Here is a 23,025-nt window from a genome sequence, read left to right as displayed (position 1 = left end):
GTTCTGTCATTTTCTGGTGGCAAAGATTATCTCCAGCATTAGAATGAGACGCATACAGTAGTTAAGAAAACCAGCCTTTGTCCTTGGAAAATGGTCTTTAATAGCTTGCATTAATTAGTTTAATTTGATCTCTAAATGACAATTTAATCATAAAACATTTTCTTCAAGGAGAAAGATAAGGTAATGTTTACATAATGAGATTCAGTAAAGATTTTAGTAAGACCAATGGTTTCAGAGCTGTTTCAAGTTATGCCGTGTGGCCTTTATTCTTGGGAAAGCAGGTCTGTTACCCCTTCACTTTGCTTCCACGACAGGAGTTTTAATCACCTCATTGCGTAAGAATTAATAACTTTCTATACTAGTGTTATCTCTACCCATGCTCTTCCTCAAACAGAGGCTATATTGAGGTGCTGGGAGGAGAATTTGCAGTATATTGCCGCTAATACAGGTTAGGTGAGCACTTTTCATCCCCTGAAAGTGCAGCTTTTATGACATCTGTTGAATTTTTGGAAGCCTAGATGTAGTCAGACAAAATTGGTGTCCAAATGCTGCTGTCATCTTCCCAGCAGGGTGGGAAACATTTGCTTGCACTGATCCTAAACCCCTGTGAAATCATCAGCCTTTGGCTAAAGAATGACAAATGTGAACATTAACTGAGGATGAAGGCAAGAAAGATAAAAGAAGTGATAGCAAACAAGGGAAATACTCAGTGGGAGTTTTGTTCTGGACTGCCCTCATTTACATTAGGTTTGAGGGACTTCATCAAATCATGTATTTTGAAAAGCTTTCTGAGGTGAAACTTTCTGGGTTTTAGATGCTTACATAATTTTGTATGTCGGAGTCATCTGTCCTCTTTTGATGAAAATACTTTTTAAAGTTGAATTTTAAGCCAACTTTGTAAGATCCAGCCAGACTTCTCTTCTTTGTCAATAATTCAGAAAATAACATGAAAACAGCTGGGAAGTATCCCAGCCCGCAAGGTGAGGGGAAACCTTTGCTCAACGTCAGTGAGAAAATTGTTGCTGAGTTTAGCATGACTGCCATTTTACCCTGCCTGTAACAGTGCACTTAAAAAGTTGTTTAAGCCATCATCATCTTCCAGGAATTGTTTCTCCTGCCCTTTCTATGCAGTTCAACTATTGTGCACCCTTCAGGAGCCTCAGCAACAGCAGTAGGGAGTTTGCTTTCCAAGACAATGGATCCCCATTGCTCTTCCTGCTGGTTCCCAGCGTCATGCAGTTCTGCCTCCTCCTGGCACTGCCTCTAGCATCCAAATTTAAATTATTCATAATTTAGGTGCTGGAACAGTTTGCCCAGAGAAATTGTGAATGTCCCATTCCTGGAAGCATTCCAGGAAAAGCTGGATGGGGCCCTCAACAACCTGATCTAGTGGTAGACATCCCTGTCCATGGCAGGGGGATTTGAACTAGATGATCTTTAAGGTCCCTTCTGACCCAAACCCATGATTTTTTGACCCTCATACCTCTCTGAAGGGTAGGAGGTACCATTACTTGGTCTCTCTGTGTGGTTTTAAGTCCTGGGGTTGTTTTGTATTCAGAATCTTCCAGCAGCCACTAGGATAATGGCAAGGAGGTGATCACATTTCTGTGTTCAAGCATAGTTTGGTTTTTGAGTGGTGGAGTCTGAGCAAGTAGTGCTGATTCTCCTGCTGGCCCTGGGAAGGAGTGGGACTTTTATCAGTAGATATTATGAGGTACCACAACAAAACTGGTAAAAAACATCAAAAACATGAGAATTTTCCGAAGTGACACTTTAATCCAGCAAAGAGCTGGAGCACAATACTCTTGGGAATTAGTCTACCACAGGTTCAATGCACAGACAGGTTTAGGATGCTCATAGTCATAGGGAACTTTGGGGTCTTTAAGTCCAAGTTGTACTAAAAAGATAGTGAAAAACTGATGTTGTAAGGTAAAATGTGATGCAAAAACTTGGCTTATGGGATCACAACGCCCTGCTTGATTGTATGCCACAATTCCATCTTATTCAGCGGAGCTCCACAATGAGGATATAATGATAACTCTAAGTAAGCTCATGATTTATCTCCTCCAAAAAGCATGGTTGTTGTAAAACTGACTATCAGATATTTTCAGAGTACTATCCTTCACAAGCCCTTATTTAACACAGTTATATTTGCATGCACACCCTCTCTTCCCATTTGCCATTTGTCACTGAGATAGCAAATTACATTCATCAGAATCCATTCATTCCCCCGGTTTCGCTGAATACAGGATTATCTTGGCTGTGTCAGCTGCCCTATGACTGGGAACTGTGAAAAATGGAGGTCGCCTTCAGATATTCCAAACATGTATCTTCAAAGGACAGTAGGTATTAAGTTGGAAAAGATTAATGGGCTTTATGTCATCGTATTTGTGTGGCATAAAAGTGAATTGTGAAGTTTGATGTGTGTCTTGGTAAAAACAAATGCATTCTTAAACTACTCTCCTGGCCCTAGCCTGACAAGTTTTAGTGACCATCAAAAGAAATATACTGAGACGTTCCCTTAAATCCTAGGCTGGTTTTACAGGTTTTTTCACCTTTAGGAAAACTAAAAACTTCTTGTAGTTGAGAACAAAACCACATGTGGACTATTAAGGACTGGTTATTTTATAGTCTGTCTGTGTTTATATTAGCACTACAGGACTGTCACATCTTATTTGTCATATCATCGTGTAGTATATAAGTAACTGGAACATACACAAATGGCCAACAAAAAAATTTTTAATTCCTCTGAAAATGCTGTTATATTTTTCTGTTTGAGATCCAGGTTCATTCCTTAGGATAACTATTCTGCTTGTCAGGGAGATGCTTTGCTCACGCAAAAAAAAGTAACAGCTCAGCACAAAGAAGGCCAAAATGGAAAGCTCTACCTGCCCTTGAATAATACACTGTATTTACAAAGTATTGAAGGTATTCACAGAGTGAATTCTCTCACAAAGAATAAGTAACTTTTAAAAAACAATCAATGTATAAGGGAAAAAGAGTTATCAGTATTGATTCACAGAATATATGGATGCATTGAAAAGATATTTCCACCAGAGGAAAAGCAGTGGTATGCAGTGAAGCTTGTGAACTTTGCATGTGACCATTGATGGGATTTTTTTTTTTTTTTTTTTTATCTGTAGCGTCTTTGGTCAAAAGAGAACAGGAGAAAAAAACCCAGGGTCCTAGTCTACTTCTGCTGTTGTTGTTTCTCTGTGACCTTGGGCACATCAAATCTTTACTTGGTGGCAGGGATCTATCAGAAATATCACAAAACTGGAATGCTGACCTGTGCTTGAGAACTGTGGGTAAAACTTCTCCACTGGGAAGTTTTACGGGTTTTAATATGCCTCAGTTATGTGGAGAAAGGCTTGGGCCATAGTGCTAACTGCACTGGTGTGTCTGGTACCTGTGTGATACTGAGAGTATCAACAGCCCTCAGCTGTTGAAGATGAGCAGACCTGTAGGAACAGGCAGAAAGGACAGGGAGAGACATTCTGGACATATTTTGAATTTTTATTGAGTTTCACTGTTAAGTGTGTTGCTACTTCATTTTGGTTTAGAGGCAGAGATTGCTGCAAAGCCTTATGTACTAGGATGTTGTTTGTATTAATATTTTAAACTGGTAATAAATATCTGGGGGGGCGTTTGTTTTTGTTTTGTTTTGTGGGATTGTTAAATTGCCATTGGACTTTTAATTATCTTTCACTCCAAGCTAAGTATGTGTTCCATCATGAAGTAGGATATTAAAGCACTAATAATAACGTTCCGTTTCTGTTTTTTAACTACAGTAGGACCACCATAGTAACCATTCCACTCTGTGATGAGCATAAATAATCTTATAATTTATATGGTTTGTATTATTCTTTTCTTCCATGGCTAATTAAGTAATGTGATGGTTTAAGTAAGAGTTGCTTCTTCACAGCTAGTCCTCCACAAGTATTTGCTCTTGATGTGACATCATAACGCTCCATTAATACCCTTACTTGCAAGAGGTTTGCAGGAATCTGGATTTTTATGTAGGCTTTTGCTTTGGATTCCAAAGAATCTCAAAATTCAAATCCATGAAAACCAGAGAGCAGTGTCCTGAAAGAGTACATTTCTCCCTGGATGGAAGGGTAATCCAGAGATGTCCTATTTGCCTGAAGCTGGGCTCATTTGGATGATTGTAAGGTCAAATAAACACAGGGTGTTTTGGCTCAGGTCTTAAGCGGATTTGAAGCTGTGCCAAGAGAAAAGCTCTTAAGGCTAGGTGAATAGCTTTGTGAACATCATCACACAGTTCGTTGATTGTCAAATTCACCGTATCACCAGTCTGACACCTCTGCCCTGCTTAAATCTTGTTCTGAGGATGGAGGCAGCACCAAAGGTTTCTAGTTGCCATAAATACATGACTGAAGTTCTTTTTGAGAGTAATTCTGCAATCATAGACTATGATGTGATGCCAAAAAGGAGCCGACAGTCAGCTAGGCTTTATGCTCTAATGGTTTCTGTGAAATCAGTAATAATACCAGGAGGCTGAATTTTAATTTACAGTGCTATGAAATGAGTAGTTTTTATAGGGCCTGAAGCATTCAACTTCAGAAAGTGTGTGAAAACTTCTGACCTCAACCCCACTGGTTTCCAAGGGGAGATGCAGTCCTCTCTGCTGTGTTTGGTCAGACAGGCTGCTGTCTGGACAGCCGGCCAGATGTTCATGGTACTCAGGAAAGGTAGCATCTCTGGCAAAGTGGATCACAGCTGCTGGGTGGTATATGGCAGATGCCTGTGTTATTCTACAATATTTCCATCTGTTGGTATTTCCATCTGTTGGTTGCAATAGGATTACCAGAGGATCAGATCAGGCAGAGGGTAGGCTGAAGGGGAGACTGTCAGCATCAAGAGAGAGCGTCATCTATCAGTTCTTTAGCGGGGCAGAAAGAGATGTTGGTCTCTGTACTTCTGTGTGTAGTCAGTTCAGTGCATCAGCTCAGTTACAGGTAGAGAGGAGCTCTATCAGAAAAACAGAAAAGAAAGAGATGGAAAATACAGTCTCTGGAGATAAACGAGAGATAAAGACTTCTGAGCCCTTGTCACAGAAATAGAAGAGATTTTACATCATGTGCAGGGACCAACTAGAGCACTCCTAATCTGGTCCTAGAGTGCATTAAAAATCTCTTGCTCCTTACTCTGTGCTTCTCACAGCTGAGATTTTGATTCTGTGAGAGCATGCCATGGAAACCTGATTTAGGTTGCTTTGTTCTCACTGATCTCTACAAGGGAAGTTTTGCCAGGCAGTGAAAGCTAACGGGGCTGCCCATGCAGTCATGGTCCAAACAAAGGAAAATGTTCAGCACTGATGAATCATAGAAAGGTTTGGGCTGGGAGGGGCCTTACAGACCATCTCATTCCAAACCCCCTGCCATGGGCAAGGACATCTTGACCAGGTTGCTCAAAGCCCCATACAACTTTGAAGGTTCAGAGCTCCTTTCTTACAGGCAATGTAGTTGAGGCATATTGATGGGTTCCGGCAGCTCTGAACTGTAACTGTTAAGGATATCTTTGAGAAAGTATGTAACATTCAGGGTAATGAAATGTCTCTATCCGAAGAACTTGAATTCTTGAGGAGGTAAATGTTCTGTCTCATGCTACAGAGTATAGGTGACGATCCAAGCATGCTGAAGTCAATAAAAAAATCTCTGGTTTGCTTCACTGAGTTTTGAATTAAATGCATGGAATTTTGATAAACTAAAAATGTTTCAGCAAGCTTCTGGTGTTCACTGTTGCTTTATGACAGTAGATCCTGATGTGATCAGACAGGAGTGTTTCATGAAAGGGATTTGCTACACCTACAAAGAGCAAAAAGCTGCTTCCTTCTCTTTGTTGTTTATTATCATTCATTTGATTTGGGATTGGGAAAAAAATTTTGCAAGTTCACATTGTTTTTCTATTGTGTATTTTCTGGTAAGATTTAAGTGATGATGAAACTTTTTGTCACATATAAAAAGCAGTCACTTCCTGCTACGTAAATGTCCTGGTACTAGAGACATGCATGAAATACTTGGGAGTGCTGAAACACAGTTGGGTTTGTCTTTATTGCAAGCTGTTATTTCATTAGGACACAGGCTGGCAATGACATGGAAACACTCCCTATGTGAAATAGTCTAGAATGCCTTTTGATCAGTGTTCTACTTCAGATCTGTGTTTGATATATCCAGCTTGGCACTTGGGTATACGTACAGCTATACCTATGACAGCATTTGACATGTCGTGTGGATTGTGCTTGGCAATAACTCTTTAAAGCAATGCATAAGTGCACAGCTAGGTATTCCTGTCCCCTAGACAGACAGGGAAATGAAGCCAGGGGAATCACACAACCTGCCCGAGGCCACAGCAAAAGAGCTGAGATAAAAACATAGATATTTTTAATGCTAAAATATATAGAGAATCACAGACAGGCTTGGGTTGGAAAGGACATTAAAGTTCATCTCATTCCAACCACCCTGCCATGGCAACCGACACCTTCCACTAGACCAAGTTGCTCAGAGCCCCATCCAACCTGGCCTTAAACACTTCCATGGATGGGACATCCCCAGCTTCTCTGGGCAACCTGTGCCAAAGCCTCACCATCCTCCATATTCCACAGTAAGGAATTTCTTCCTAACATCTAATCTTAATCTCTTTTAGTTTAAAACCGTTCCCCCTTGCCCTATCTCTATAAACCCATGTAAGAAGTCACTCTGTCTTTTTTGTATAGATACAGCTGTAGATTACAAATTCCTACTATAGCAGCAGCTGCATGCAGAGATGTACATTTAAACATGCAGTGTCCTCCCACACACTGCAGTAGAGGGCAGGGTCCTTTAGTAGGACTTCAAGCAACCCTCAGCAGCTTTCCATCATTTCAGTGCGTGTCCCTGAGCACCCACCCACCCAGCCTTCCATGGAGCTCCCATAGACCGTCAGTGGTCTGTGAGTGAACTCACCCAAGGTGCAGCAACACACCAATAAATTGAAAACTCACAGCATGTAAAGTGCTCTCAAAGTCACCAACTAACAAAACCCCAAAGATCAAAAACCAGGAGGAAATATTTTTGCCACTTTCTTTGCACTAAGGTCAGTGCTGCTGCTATTAGACCAACTGTGCTTTTATACCCAAAGGAGGGGTTTTCAGTTCATGAAATATGGCTGTACCCTTCTAAAACTCTGGTGTTAGGGTCCATTCTACTGCAAAAAGTGTGTTCAAGACCAGTCTGAATCAGATCTAGTGGAATGTGTTCTTGTCCATGATGGGGGGATTGGAGCCGCATAATCTTTAAGGGCCCTTCCAACCCAAACCATTCTGTGATTCTTAAAAAATAGCCTGAGTCCTGTAAGCCTTGCAGAAGTTTACTAATTCTTATCAAGTGCTGCTAACAAAACCACCTGGAAGCTATCCCCATCAAAATTAAATAAAGCCTGGCAAGGAGAGCAGGGCCCAAGGTAAAAAAACCCAATCAAATGTACTCACAGCCTTGAGCTGTGAAGGTGCCTACTAAGTGAACAGCTCATGCATTTTAACTCCCATCTTCCTGTGCTGCAGTGCTCTTGATTTTGGGGTTCTTTGACCCACCTATTCATAGCTGCGAAGTGAGCAGAATTTAATCAGGCTCTGACAGGGCATGGTTGATTTTAATACCAGCCTTCAAAAAAGAGCTGTCAGTCAGGGGCGAGCTTTAATACCTTCAACGTGGAGCTCCTTTACACTTCTGCTGCAGTTGACTGGTGCTTGGTCAGCAGTGGAGGAGCTGGGCATCTGCAGAAAGCACTGGGGGTTATCTGGACACTATCGGGGGAGTCCATGGGGGCTATTCCTCACCCTCTCTAAAGGGGTGGTGTGACACTCTAATGAAGCTGGCATTTTCACACCACATGAGAGGAGCGATTTCCTTGTTGAATAAGGAGCAGCTTTCCTAACTGCACATCCCAAAAATCCTGCTGAGCTTTTGTGGGCCAGCAGGCAAAGTAGGTTGATAGTTACTTGGTTTAAACCTTTCCTTATTGTAGCTGAAATGGGCATAGTGAGGACAAAGGTTACTTTCCCTACCTAATCTCAAGTTATTTTAGCTGGAGATGTTAGATAAAATAGTCAGTGACTGGCAGAATGATAGAATAGGGTTTAATTTCAGATTTACTATCTGCCAGTACATGCCATTCAATCAGATAAACACAGGATTTCAGCTGTCATCACAATATCTTATGCATACTTAGAAATAGAGCAGGTTTTCTCACACCAAGAAGAAAGGGAACAGGTTTATATATAGGATGTGTACAGTCAGGAAGCTATAAATTTTGAAATAGTCTGCCATTTCTAGAGAGATTCCCTATTTTTAAATTAAGGAATTATATTAGAAGTAGTAGAAATTCTCATGGAGAAGTTTTATCATTTTCAGCTGCACTGAATAAATAAAAGTAAAGGGAACACCTTGAGAAGTTGGACTATACGGAATGAGCCAAATGTCTGTAGGATTCTCAGCAGAGAATATGAGTCTATGTAGAGACTCAGAAACTTCTCTGTGTGGGAATATTCTTCCTCCTCTGCTTTATACATTTCCGTCCCTGCTCTTTTGTCTGTTCTGGTTCATTGGGCCTATCACTTTTAATGCTTGAAAGTCTGCAAGACAGAGATGGACAATAACAATCTAGCAACACCCCAGCAATATCTTACTCCAATTTTCACAAGAAATGTAATTTAAGCAGTGGCTGATTAAAGCTTCCCTCCTGAAAACACCCAACTTAGGCAGAATCGTAGAATCATAATGGTTTGGATTGGTAGGGACCTTAACGATCGTGTTAGGTAAAATGTAACACTTCTTGGCAATGAGGCCTTACGTTATTAATTGGTGAGTATGGAGGTGAGTATGGAGATGAGTATGGCTTTTTGGCTTGAGCCCATAACTAGTATTTGAGTTTTTTATTATAGTCCTTTTGAAGAGCAGCTGATGCCATGGTCCAGCATATTTTTAAGGTCCAGCCTGGTTTGTTTATGAGGGATGCACAGAACACCTTGGCTCTGTAAGCATCATATGAGCAGACAGCAGCAGGCAGTTTTCTTGCTGACAAATCTGCCAATAGGCTTCCCTGCTCTGCTGTGCTGCCTTCTGTCCTGCTCACAAGCCTCCTTCTTCCTTTACACCGATGTAGCTTGTACCTTCAGTCTCATAGAGTGTCATAGAATCAGTAACATTGGAGAAGATTTCCAAGGTCTTCAAGTTCAACCTTTGAGTGAATTCCACCTCTCCCACTAAACCATATTGCAAAGTGCCACATCTACTCATTTTTTGATCATTTCCAGGGATGGGAACTCTGTCACATCCCTGGGGAACCTGTTCTAGTGCTTAACCACTCTTTCAATGAAGAAATTTTTCCAGATATCAAGCATGAACCTCCCCTGGTGCAACTTGAGGCCATTACCCCTTGTACTATTGCTAGTCGTGATATTACCTACCTAGGCTGATCATTAAGGTTTTGTCATCACCTTTAGTTCCGAGATGTCCTTGTTAGAAGATGCTGGTATTTTCCAGCATAACCAGTGCTTGCCGGCTTTCATCCCCTTTATTCTACTGGGCTGCTCCAAAGTGAGCTCAAAAATTATGTCCTGAGCTGTTCAGCATAACAGTGTCTTTGAAGCCAAGGCTTGGACTTCACTTCTAAGACCAGCTGCAGCAAAAAGACAGCATTTTCTACTGAAGATAAGGGAAATAATTCACATCTTGAGAGCATTCCTCTCACCGTTTCCCTGCAGAGGGAGGCTTATGATTTTTCTAGCACATGCAGAAGCACTCTTGAGCAGTTCTGCTATGACGGATTGTCTTATTGCGCATGGAAACACCAGGACAGCATAAGATGCCAAATTTCCTATTGCTTCTGCTTCATCCCTATGTGGATAAGCTCTTATGCACTTCAGAGAATAAGATGATAACTGGGTCGCAGATCCCTCAGCTCAGCTGTGAGAGGGTCTTTTTGCTTTCCACGGACCCCTCCAAGCTGGGTTTTGGTTAGAGGCATTTTGTGCTGGGCAATGCAAACAAATAACATAAAGGAATCACAAGGCTGAAGTCCAGTGTGGGTGTTTTTCAGCCTTAAAGGCTTTTGATTTCTGGGCTTTGCTTTGTTTTGCTTTTTTTTATTTTTGGTCTGTTTCAGAAAAGTTTTTCACATACAGTGATCGCCCAAAGAATTTATTTGAACTCATTGGTGGGTGGTGCATACATTATGGGCTGTGGTTTCACTGATATGCTCAGCCTCACTAAGTAGATGGCATATTAAATGTTTTATTTACCCTGTGTGCGACCTGTCATCTAATCAGCTTTTGTGTTTCTGCTGCATTCTGTTTGTATTATAGTGAGAATAAATGGTTTCATGTAAATTAAAACCACATGAAACCTTTTAAAGCCATTTTAAAATACTAAATGGGTTTGCAAATAGGTTTGTTGGACAAGGGTTGGAAAAAGAGCTCTTTGCTTACCCATTTATTCTTCTATATGCTTATTAGAAGTCCCTATGTGACTTTTTCATCAAACTTTGCATCCCAGTTCTCATCTGGAATGCTGAAGTCATTTATACTGTGCTCAAGAGCAGTTTGCATAAACAGGAGGTAGTTAACAAAGAATACAGTTGTGAGCTGCAATTGCAAAGGTTATTTTATAAATTACAACACAGATGTACAATAAAGTCAAGAAATGTAGCCCTGTTTTCTTGTTTGCCTGGAGCATAAAAGTGTGTTGGCTTAAAAGATTCTTTGCCTTTATTGACTATTGTTGCCAATAAGGATGATTTTGATGCTTTCACTGTGAATCATTTTTTCTTGCAGGTGGATCGTATCATCTTCTGCGTCTTTTTGGAGGTTGACTACAAAATTTTCAAGAAGAAAATGGGCGAGTTTTTCCCTCTAGGTAGGTATAGTAATCAAGTACCATTTGACTTTAAAAAAGGATACAGCAAAAATGCAGCAGATGGCATCTTTTCTTCTTTCCAAAGCCAAATATTGAAATGTGAACTTCCTTTAAAGATCAGCTGCACATAGAGGCTCTGATCCTGGACAAATGCAGACATCTAAAATGTGTGAACCATTAAACTACTTGTAATACTGCTTTTGTATGCTCAGTACGGCTAATCCCTTTATTCCATGCTGTATCTGTATCTTTTCCAAAACTTGGTGTATGGAACTGGCTCTCTTGACTCTTGAGAAGGAAATGATTTGCACTAATGTAGCTCCTAGTGTATATTCGTTTTCCACACACTTTGTACACACTTTCGTTTTTCATTAACAATGCTGGTAGGGTTTCTCCGGGTCTGAAAAGATACTGGGATGAGAGCCCAACTGTGTCTGAATGAGGACTTTAAACTTGAGCTGTCCCTGTGCAAGAATGAATGGGAGAAAGATGGCTCTCACTGGAGCACTTGGGAAATGTTAGCCATTCATCTTGGATTTCACACAGGAGGTTGCTTTCTAGATTTAAGGAAACCTGGTGGATAGTAAATTTGCTAATCCCCCTCCTCCTATAAGCCTGTGATGTATTTTGATCGTACATCAATAGAAATCTGCTCTCCATAATTTTATCAACCCTAAAATGCCTCCTATTTTATTTTCCTTTGTGCTGACATCAGTCTGACTACATGTGAAAAGATCCATATTTTATTATTTTTTTTTATCTCCCAATATTCCCCATGCTGTCTGTCTAGTGGAAACAGCCCTGGAGTAATAGGAAGCAGAGCTTTGGTGTGTTCAGAGTCCCGTTAATTTCACGGGACTGTGTTTTCACTGTAGCTACAGTGGTTTTTTCCTTTTGCTTTGCTTGGTAGCATGGAAATTGTGATATTTTTGTCTCATCTCACTAGAACAAAGCTTTTTTGTAGATGACTTTGTAATCACCAGTTTGGAGTGATTGGCAGCTGAAACTTAAAGACCTATTGAATTATTCAGGTAGCATCGAATGATGTCTAACCGCTTAATAATATTTTTGTCTGGAGCACACTGAACATGCATTTCAAAAAGCTGCATTCATGTCTAATCCATTCATTGTATGGTTTTATTTTTTTGTCAGCGTACCCAACCCAAAGGATAAAGTGGCAGTACCCTGCCTACTGTTGCTGGCTCTGTTTCTGCCCTTCAGTTTAAGTGAGAGAAGAACATAGCATCAATTTGTCAACAAATCAAGGGTATTAATGCTCACTTTCATCGCCATGGCTTTGAAATTGTGGTGTAAAGCCTGGTATTGTTTCTATAAATGTAATCCCCACTTGTGTTTGAAAGTCTGAGAGACAAGAAGATGCTTCAGAGCTGTATCGTGACAAGCCCAAAAGCAGAAAGAGAGCAAAGAGGAAGATTTATTTTGTTTGTTTTTCAAAACCTGACACTGTTGAACTCCTGTCTACAAAGAACCTGTGTGGCTGGGTCTCATGTTATAGAAAAACATATAATTGCATTACACCACATTATGTAGATGATCTGCCATACCATAGTTTTAAAAGTATGTTTCTTCTCATGTATGCAACAGTTTTATGATTTTTTTTTGCTCAAACTAAAATTTGGATTCTGATATGTCACCATAGAGAGGTAGTCATGGTAGGAACCCTCTAAATCCAGTGTTTTGCATATGTGGCTATACAAAAGGTTCATCCAAAGTTCACAACTGTCCAGAGAAAGTTTAGTTCTCAGTATCCATAATTTAGGTAGATTATTATGGGATTAGGTATAGATTATTAAAATACCTTAGGATCTATCATCATAGATTCCTCATTGCAATTTTCTCATAACTAATGATTTGGATTTTGATACGCCTTAATGTTACTAGGCATTTACTGTCTGGTGAGCCAGAGCCTTAAAAGGAACCAGTTTTGCATCTAAAGCTTTTTTTCTGACTCAGTGAAAGATTTCCTGTGGGTGGATCCAGTAGCCAGGGATTCAGGAGGTTTTTATTTTAGTGGGTTTTTTTTAGTGTCTTTAGATCTTCAACTTGTGAGGAGACAGGGAGAGGCAGGACAAATACATGCTTCCCAAATGACTCTCTGTAGTGTCACTAGAGAAATGGTCAGTATCTGGGTCTCTCTTCTGGAGTGCCCTAACCATTAATGTACAGTCTCAGGCTTTCTTTGCCAACTTGAATTGACACTTTTCCACAAGGTACCAACACTTCAACAGATGTCAGCTGAAATTAGCCCCATGCTAAACTGCCTCCTGGTGAGAACATCAGCTAAAGGTCTGGATGGAGATCACCAGATGACCATCATGTCTGCTGTTTGTTCCTTTTATCAGGTGTCTTATGAATTGCCATCTATATTTAACATAGCAGACTTGGACAAGTTATCAGCAGACTCCCCTACTGTAGAGATATCCCATCTCTCTGCAGGACTGTTTTCCCGCACAGAAGACTTCGCTAACATGGTTCTGTGTCAAGGAGTTAGCAACTGCCTTTGGCAGTAAATTCCTGATATTTCTACTGTGGAAGAAATTAATGAAACTGGTGGCTTTGTTTTGGTTTAAAGGAAATCTATTAATTTAGTGAAATTAAAGTCTTTAAGGATAGACTTGCCCTAAATTTAAATCGATAGGACACTATCTAAACACAGGAGAGAATAACACTGAGGTATTGCTTTAAGCTTAGAGAAAAAACATCAAGGCATTTTAAAAGTGCATCTTGCATTCAGAAGCATTGTGAAATATATCTACTTTAATAGATGTGGACAAAACTGCTTAGAAAGAAGAATATATTCATGGAGTTATATACATAAATAGTTGTTACTTTAAACCCACTGCATTAATAAATCCAAAAAGACATGCAAGTGCTTGAGCTAGTCAAGTGATAATGAAATGAAGCTAGAATTACACCTCAGTGCATTAGAGTAAGTGGAATATAGATACAGGGAAATTGTTCCATTAGTTGAACATATCATTAAGCCTATTTTGCTAGTGGAATGCCAAAGAAATTAGTCAAATAATAATATTGATACTAAGACAACTGCCAAGAGCCTTGTCATTTTCAAACTTTAAATATATAGGGGAAAGAGACAGACTTCGAAGTAATGTCATGTCTTAGCAGTGTAGCAAAGTTGTGCAGTAACAGAGCAATTTTAACTGTCTCAGCATTTCTGATTCAATCTCAGTAGTAACACTTTACAAAAACCAAGCCAGAGCCAGCATGCTCCAAGAGGGAGCAGAGCACCACTTAACTCAGATATAGGTTCTCATGCCAGTGTTGTCCAGAAAAGTCCTGTTTTGTTTAAGTAAAAGGTCCTAGTCCAGGCAGAATTTTCTGTTGATCCTCTGAGGTTTTGCTGAGAAGATTTTGTATGTTCTGGTAGGAAAAGAGCAGTAGAAAGAACAACTTTGTTGGCTTAAGATGGATCACTGTTTTAATATATCAAACAGTGCCACAGTGATGGTTTTTTTCTTTATATGAATTGAGTCCTATCTCCTTGTGCAATGAAATAGCCCAGCTAGTCTCTCTTCATCTGTGTTGTAACATTTTTCCTACGTAAACTGAGAGAATGTCTTTCAAGCAAATAAAATACCTTTGCCTGCAGTTCTGGCTCACATGTGTAGTTCTTATATTGCTGGATTCATTGCTATTAGTAGTATGAGTGAGTTTTCTGGGAAAGGAACTGCTACTTAGACCATTTTTTCTTCTGGAATGCATTGCTTCTTCTAATAGAACTCTATATGGAGTCCAGACATTAGGCATTACTTTTATTGCTAAGTATACATATTTATAAGACTTAGCAGAAAATGGAATCCCCCTTGAAAATCTAGATTTGCCAACATTTACTTTGAACTAATGCATACTTCTAGGATTCTATACATAGGAGGAAAATTAGGAGTATTTATAAATAGTTGCCAGCTGGAGGCAATGATACCTTTTTTCTTTTCCTCCTATATTCTGTGTACACAAAGCTACTTAATATGTCAGACAGATAATCTTGTAAGGACCTTTGGCAAATGCTTATTTTTTCATGGTGGCTGTCATATATTATAAACGGTTTATCTTCAATTGTAATGCTTAAAGTATTACTAAATCTACCACCTGTTATCAGTGGATTGGAGAGGAGAAACTTTTTTTTCTGAAAATGGTTTTTAGACAAAAATAATGCTATAAAAGGGATGTCCTGTGAAGCTGAACCATCCAAGGTTATATTAACTTCTTGCTACTTTAAACAGAGTAACAAAATTACTTCACTAAAACATTGCAAAAATTTTTGGAGAAAGGACATTTGCACTTTCATTAGGCCAGCTGATAGATGGAAGGTGCATGCTTTTAGACTTGTGTCCTTTTAGAGCTAATGAAAGGATGCTGAGCCTAAGAGATTTTTTTTTTTTTAGTCATGATCAGTTGTGTTAGTAAAAAGAGAGCGATATTGCTTCATCTTGAGAAAACTTTCCTTTCCCTCTATTACAGGTTATTACAGGTTATGATATTTAATGCGTTTTCTGCTTTCATCCTGGTTGATGAAAACACTATTTCCCCTACTCAAACCATATGGATAAGAGCTACTGCCTTACAATAATTCTCCTATTACTTCAGGAGGATGCACAGCATCCTGCTTGTGCATAAAATGTGCGAATATATTAAAATTGCAGAGGAAATTCATTGTTAAGAGATCTCCCAAGCTTGGAATCAAATTGGAAACTGTCTAAACGGCTGAATGAAGGGCTTTGTATTAAAAAGGCCAATCCCTGTGCTAATACATGAGCGAACTCCTAAGCAGGGACTGTAATTTCTGTACTGGTATTGAGAGGCATCGCTCTCTCTGCTTACTATGGCAGACTGCACTGGGGCTGGAACAGTCCTCTGCATGAGCAAAGGAGTCATAAGTTAGCCCTTAGCAAGTAATCCAGTATCAAATGGGTAATTCATCTGATAAATTTAGCCTCTCTATTTGCATTTGCAGTGTTCATGAGCCAATTTGTTTCTGTAATCCATCACCTGAATGTATTCCACAAAGTATTTTTCATGGGCTTTATTTTACTCTGTGGAGAGGTGCCAAGCAGTTTACTGGAAGTGCCCAATATCCTTTATGGGAGGTTTCACCTGGGCAGTGATTTGCCTCATAAGTCACAAGGCTCTGTTTTTCTGAGTTGTTACGGCTGGAGTACAAAGGCCACCGGGGCTTGGGGTCCTGCAGAAATGTCCCTTAGGGAGTAAGATTTGGGGCAGTTTGATATCTCTTTAGCTTTCTTCTCCTCATCAATAAGGGCTATCCTGAAGGTTTTGGTTGCAGCTGTTTTTCCTGCCTCCATGCAGATTTTCCAAGTTGCTATCTTCACAGCTGATGAATGCCTGTGATCTCACAGGGTGAAACTGGAAGCAGTCAGACCATTGCATTACTCTCTTCACTGCTTTCCCTCACAAAGCTTGCAAGGTACTGTTTGCTGTCTTGCTTCCTCAACCCCATAGTTCCAATAGAGATGTTGTATTGGGTTGCTTAGGGGACTCTGGTTTCTCTGCCTCTTGAAACTTTTGTCTTGTCCCTTGGAGATCCTGCTTGGCTTTTCAGATGGTGACTGTGCCATGACCATGCATCCCTTTCCTTTCTAGTGCTGTGTATCAAGCCACTGAGAGCATACCAGGGTACCCCTCAGTATTTATGCTGTCATAACCATCCAGCATGCTCTGGATTCCATGCCAGCATTGAACATTCCCCTCAGATTTCCAGTCTTGTGTAAGTCTTGTGTTGAGGCAGGGATGAGTGAGGATTTTTTGGTGGGTGGAAGGTGGAAGGCAGCCGTGGGTTTGGAGAAGTTGTGGCACACTGATGTTTTTATGAGGGTACAAAATGCTCTCTGCATCCCTTTGAACTGTCTTTATATTGGAAGACCTCATACTCAGATGGCTCCTGCAAGGCCCCTTGTTGAAGAATTTATTCAAAACAGCTGGGGAGAAGCACAGCCCCAGTGTTATCCCTGATGGTTCTTCAGTCCTCAGTAGTGGAGGCTTCCAAGGAAGCACTGCCCATCTGGGGGAGCTGGAGGAGCCTATGCACTAAAAAAGGATGTTGGCTTTGCTCTAGTTCTCTCCCACAGCACCTACGGATCCTGATAAAGTACCCTCCAGTGTAAATAGGTTGCTGTAAAAATTCTTCTCAATCCAAAAGTTTAAATGTTTAAAATACCTGTCTATTTTGAAACACATCTGAAAACAACTTACCTCAGAAAATCGCAAGGTCACTTAAAGCTAAATGTGTTCATAAAACTGTAAACCAAAATTCTTCTATGACTTTCTGTCTTTATTTGCCACGGTAAAGATTGTGCCAGTCCTACCACTCATTGGGGTTGTCTGTTTTGCCCATTTTGCCAATGTCTCAGTGTAGTGCAGGAGGGTGATCAAGCAGCAGCTCTGGAGTGGTGCTTGGGGGACAGAATATATAGCTGATGGTTCAGATACTGTTTTCAGCATCTTAGGAGATATACAGATCAAGAAAGGGTTCCCAGCACCTTCTAACATGGCAGTAGGTTTCCAGTACCTAAAAAAAAGTTAATGGGTAGCTTCCCACTTCCTTTTGAAGCATAGTAAAACTTCCTGAAATTATTTTATGGCCAACTGCTGAATTGCTCTAGACTTTGTGTGTTGCAATTATTGGTCACCCAAAAACATGGTTTGATAGAGGCTTGTGATACTGTCTACACTCTGGTCTGGAAAACCGTTTGCTTCCTCAATCCTGATGGCAGCAGTGTCACAGCTTGGAGCAGGGCATGGATCAGCAATGGGACCATAACCTATAAAAGTGCTGTTGTCAGGAGCTTTTGCTTTTGCTTTGCTAAATGGAGCCTCATCTTCTTTGCTTCTTGGCATCTTGTAGAGATTTTTCATGTCTCCTTTTGTGAGACTGACAACAGAGCCTGCAATCAATCCAGAAGTTGGGGGAAATGCCTATTTCTATGTATTTGTCCATTCACTCCAAATCCCTGAGCTTTCCAGTTCCTGGGAGACACCTGTATAGGAACTGCATTGAAACAGCAGTGGCAGGTGGATGAGGATGCCCTTGAAGGCACAGGGGTCATTTAGATGCAAGGATCGGGTTGCTATGCATGATAACAGCATGGGTGAGCACAGGAAGATGATGAGCTTGGTAATTAGGTGAATACAGAGCAGATATTTACCATCTCCTGTAACACAAGGAGTGCAAGGTGTCCCAGGAAATGATGAATCAGGATGAAAACAAGCAAAAGGAAGTAGTTTTTCACCCAGCACAGAGCTAGGATCTAAGAGTACTTGGTATGAGGTGCTGCAGAGCTTGTAGGTTTTAAATACAGTTTAAAAAAGGATGAGCTCAACCAACAGAGGACTGGTGCAATGACAGCTATTCATCTTCATGGCCTACGTGTGACCTTAGGCTCAGGGAGTGACTGGCATAGGGAAGTGTGTTGCTGTTCTCTTCTGTACTCAGCCCTTGACACATGGATCCCTGGCACCAGAAAAAGAACAAGCAGCTTTTTCTGTTTAATACGTTATGTGAATACATCTTTGATCAGAGATCTTTTCTTCCTGCTCTGTTGGGTATTGTGGCATCTCATTAAAGCATTCCAAATATCCTGTCCTCTCTTGCCACAGACTCCAAATGACTTCATGTGCTCCACTGCTTCTTATTTCCAAGGATGCAGTTAAATTCAGGTTTGTCTCATTTGATTGCCTTTGCCGTAGGTTACTGATGAGATATTGTTAGAACCTTGTATTTGCAAATGTATGACCATATGCAAAACATGCCATTTTGTGTGTGTCTACTAGATTAACATCCAATTTAGCACTTGTGTGAACAAAAATATTATTTTCAGTATTTTAGGGCAGAGAGGAAATAAGGAATAGGTTATTTTTTAAAACCTGAAACCTGTTTCCCCAAGAAGTGCCTTGGTCCTTTTACATAAGGTAGAAGCATCTGGAAAACAGAAATCCAAATGGGATCCTGATGTGAGTACCATTTCCTTCACTGGAATAAGGTTGTCCAGCTCCCTCACTGTGAGAACAGCAGTTACTGCATAGTCTTCGTATGCAGCTGAGGTTCATATGGTTTGTATGGTATATATTTTACAGCAGATCAAGTGATATAGTTCATAAAAGAGGTCATCAATGTGATGACAAAAAAGCCCCGGTTCCTAACTTCTTAGGAGATTGGTACTAAGGATTTCTATGTGATGTGGCTTCAAAAGCTACAAACACATTCTACCTTCTGTGAGGCTCCAGTGTTGTGGGACTGGTTTAACTAAACAACACAGGAAGGAAACCGGTGCTACTGCTGCAGTATGGCCAGGATGTACAGAGTGTATCAGTGAAAGTTTCTTTATAATCAGACAAAAAAATTCAATGAAACTTGCTCAGTATCAGGTGGAGGTTTATATAGTGCCTGCTGCTCTGTATGCAGGATTGCATGATTAAAGGATAGAAATGTTCAGAACAAAAAGAAGTCCTATTTTTACTTCCAAAGCAGAAGAATGCACTTTTTTTGTTAAGGATCTTTTTGTTTTGCCTTTTTCTTGGTTTTTCCTTCATCTTAGGAGCACTGAGGATGAGGGAAAGTTTTATAGAAAATGCAACTTTTTACTAGGAGAGGAGAAAAGAGTCAGGACTGTTTTAGTTGATCTCATCTGCCAGAGATTCCCAAACCTGCTTCTCCTCAAAGAAAATACTGCCTTTTTTTGTGCTATTCTCCTTAGTGGAGAACTGAGTTGGAGGAATCAAAACAACCAAAAGAGCTGGAGAGATCCTGGGTTATTGCAAGCCTCATATGTACGTTTGGGCTTCGAGAAACCTTCCTGTGTGGCTCACTGTGCTACAGCAACATTGACTCTCATGCTGAGGTGGACATAAAGCCTGTACACTGTCGTGAAGCTCTTTTTGGGTATCAACAGTGGTTGTAAGCCACCAAAAGAAGTGATTTTTCATTTACTAGGGATTGTAATAAGATATGAGATACGATTATAAATCTCCCTAAGGCTGTGAAGGTGATGATGCAGTCAGGTGGTTGATGCTTCGGGATAAAATTTTGGAAAGACAGGTGTTGGAGAGAGAAATACAGAGAGTGAGAACCTGCTTGGTCTTTTCAGCTGCTGGAAACATGATATTATCATGGTTTAGATGGTTTGCCTCAAGCGGGTACCCTCGCCCACACTGCTGGCTGCTCCAAGACTGGACACAAAAAGTTTTTCAAGACTGACCCAAAATGGGATCAGTTTTCCTCAAAGGTAAAATGGCATCCGTTTTCCACTGCTGCACTGCTCCTCCTCTGTTATCCCAGTGGAAACTGTACAGGCAGATCATGGAATACATGCTAGGGAAATTCTTGGCAGTAGGAACTTTTCAAGCCAGACCCATATTTTTGCACTGCAAATAGCTCAAGAGGATGGCTGCAGATCTCAGTGCTGAAATTTTCAGGGGTTTATTTTTGTTTGAGTTTTTATTTTAAGACATCAACAGTATGATCACCAACTTGTCATTTCAGCCTCCTGTACAGCTCTGCCCATCTCATTTCTCCATTTGCCAGAGCATGTTCATACAAGCTGCAGAGGGGATTCTTAGTCCATTCCACAGTACCCTCCCTGTTCTCCCCTGGTTTTGGTCAGTACATGGAGCCACGCTTGCAAGGAGGAGCAGACTGAAACATGTAGGTTGACTGACAATAGGGAAACATCTGGAAATCAGGAAACTGCAGAAAATGCTGGGAAAAGAAAAAAATCCTGAAGGATGCAATTAGGCAGCTGAGGAAAGGTTAGAGGGAGGCAGGGAGGAGCCAGCAGCATGCAGTGCTGTTGGGGAGTGCCAGCAGCCCGGGATGCAGGACCTGAATGCAGATGAAGCAGCAGCCGCCTGCAGCATGGAGCTGGCTCTCATGTAAGGGCTTCTCAATGCACACACAGTTAAAAATAAAAAGTGTTTGTACAGTGCTGGCTCTCCACATGCTAACATGAAGGAGAATGCAAATGAAAGTGTGAGCAACAAGGAGGAGGTGGTTTAATGGCTTTGGGGATTAGCAGCAGTATTTAGAGCCTTTCACCTCTCTGTTCCTAACATAAATCTTAACTCAGATTGATGGTTGTAGCCATCTGGCTTGTGTCTGCTTGTATGCCACGACTAGGGAGACAGGGAAACAACCTGACCAGCAAGGCAAAAGGCAAAACAAAATGAACTGACAGAAGAAGGCATCCTCTTCTCCAGTGTCGGTAAGAGCAGATATGGTGTAATTATTCCATTTCCCAAAGCTCAGCAGATAACAAGGGAGAGGGCAATGAAAGAGCCACAGGCATCACTTAGCACGTGACCCCACCAGGGAACCTGTGGCTTGCACAAAAGCTTATGCTCTGAGCAACTTGCTCCCAAATGTAAAGCTCTCTGATCTTTAGAGATCTAGTTACCCCAGGTAGCCTGGGGGTTAGAGGGAGACTTTCAATCGTAGGTTGACTTTCAACTGTAAATTATTTTGTACTTCAGTGGAAACTGTTCTCCCACACATCACTGATCTAGTACCTTAACTCTATGTAGTATACCTCAGCTTATACACTGGGAAATTTTGCACTCTCAAACCATATGACACATTTTGGATTAGAAGGTTTTCTTGTCTCCTAAGCCTTCTAAATACTGGTGTGACTTTTCCTGGGGATGGGCTGACCCTTTCTGGTAGTCAGTGTCAGTTTTCCTCTCACTCCAGACTGCAAGATCAGTCATTCCTTTTCTAGCAAGGTCATCTTGGTAGAACTTCCCAAAATCCAGGGCTTTAATGGGGAAGCGATGTGAAAGGTCATTGTTCTACTTCTCCAGCCAGAGGAATAACCAAGTGTGGGTAGATGTGTGCACACACTAGAGCATGTTTTGCTAGTCAATTATCTTTCAACAGCTCTAAAGTGAGGGTGAGAGGTACAGAGGATCTTACCTCTGGTCTTTCCAGTGGGGGAGTTTGGACAAGAAATATTGACAATATGTATTTAAGGAAATGTTTGCAGCTGACAAAGATTCACTCTTAGGTTCTTCTGTCATTTTATCCAGTTTTGCTTTGGGATTGAATGTCTGTGGTGCGTATTTCAAACAAAAAGAAACTTTTCAAAGGCTTCCTCTAGATGGGGTAAGAAAATGTATAAGGAAAATTTAAAAAAATTTGAAAAACAGAAACAAAAACAAAAACCCATCAAACAAAACTAGGTATAACAAATCTTATGGTAATCTTGGCACTGATTTTGCTTTGTATTAGGCATGTAGAGCTTCAGTAAAAAATACTTTTACTTCTTCAGAACCAGTTGCCAAGAAACTGCCCTTAATATTTTTTTCAGGGGGTAAGTGAATGCATTTTGGACATAGACTTCTACACCACTGATTTTTATGTCAAATAATTGGTTTTGGCATAGAGCTCTGTCAGCTAAACATGGTGTTTATCACTTCAGCCAGCCACACCAAGGTCAGTGAAAGACAATGTTTTATATTTAACAGGGAAATGCTTCCATCAGATGGATTAATAGTGTGAGAGTAATAATTACAGACATATGAAGTGGCTGGGGATTGCTGTGTGCCAAAGTGAAACTCAGACTCATATCTAGATTGGGGTAAATTTTTCAAAGGCACCACAATGACTCAGAGATCATGTCACCAAGTTATTTGGAGCCAAACTTCCATTTTCAGAAATGATGTGGAGACTCCGCTGCCTTTCAGCAAGCCTTAGGTAGCTCTTCCCAGAAAAAAAACAGCCTTTAATTCACAATTAGTTCACAAAAGCAGTCTTTGCCTCTTCATAATTATATTGCGTAATGACTTCCCTACTTTTTAATAACACCAGATTTCTTGTCTGTGTCCATTATCACCAGCTTAGAAACTATTCTGTTGCTTTGGGAATTTTATTATCCAAGTCACTTACAGAACTATAATTAAGAACTTCCACAGAAGAGCAGGTGATATATGTATGTTAAGATACTATATTCTGCTGATTTAGTGTCATATCTTAGATTAATTTGAAACTTTATCATGCTGATTTCATTACAAATGCTTCCATGGAAAGAACATGTTATCGGAAACTGAATAATTAATAATCTCTATG

At 40.5% G+C, this 23,025-nt stretch overlaps 1 protein-coding gene across 7 annotated transcripts in view; it reads left to right on the top strand.

Moving 5' to 3' along the window:
* MACROD2 (mono-ADP ribosylhydrolase 2) overlaps positions 1-23,025 on the top strand; it is an 895,327-nt gene that overhangs the window by 788,660 nt on the left and 83,642 nt on the right. For all 7 annotated transcript variants that reach the window (XM_048298703.1, XM_048298702.1, XM_048298700.1 and 4 more), the window contains one exon: positions 10,832-10,913. In XM_048298703.1, the coding sequence (XP_048154660.1) occupies positions 10,832-10,913 (82 nt within the window). The remainder of the gene's footprint in view (positions 1-10,831; positions 10,914-23,025) is intronic.

This window comes from Corvus hawaiiensis, chromosome 3 (assembly GCF_020740725.1).
Source record: "Corvus hawaiiensis isolate bCorHaw1 chromosome 3, bCorHaw1.pri.cur, whole genome shotgun sequence".
In the NCBI taxonomy this organism is placed as follows: domain Eukaryota; kingdom Metazoa; phylum Chordata; class Aves; order Passeriformes; family Corvidae; genus Corvus; species Corvus hawaiiensis.
Note: the sequence above shows the minus strand (reverse complement) of the source record. Positions and strands in the feature narration are given on the sequence as shown.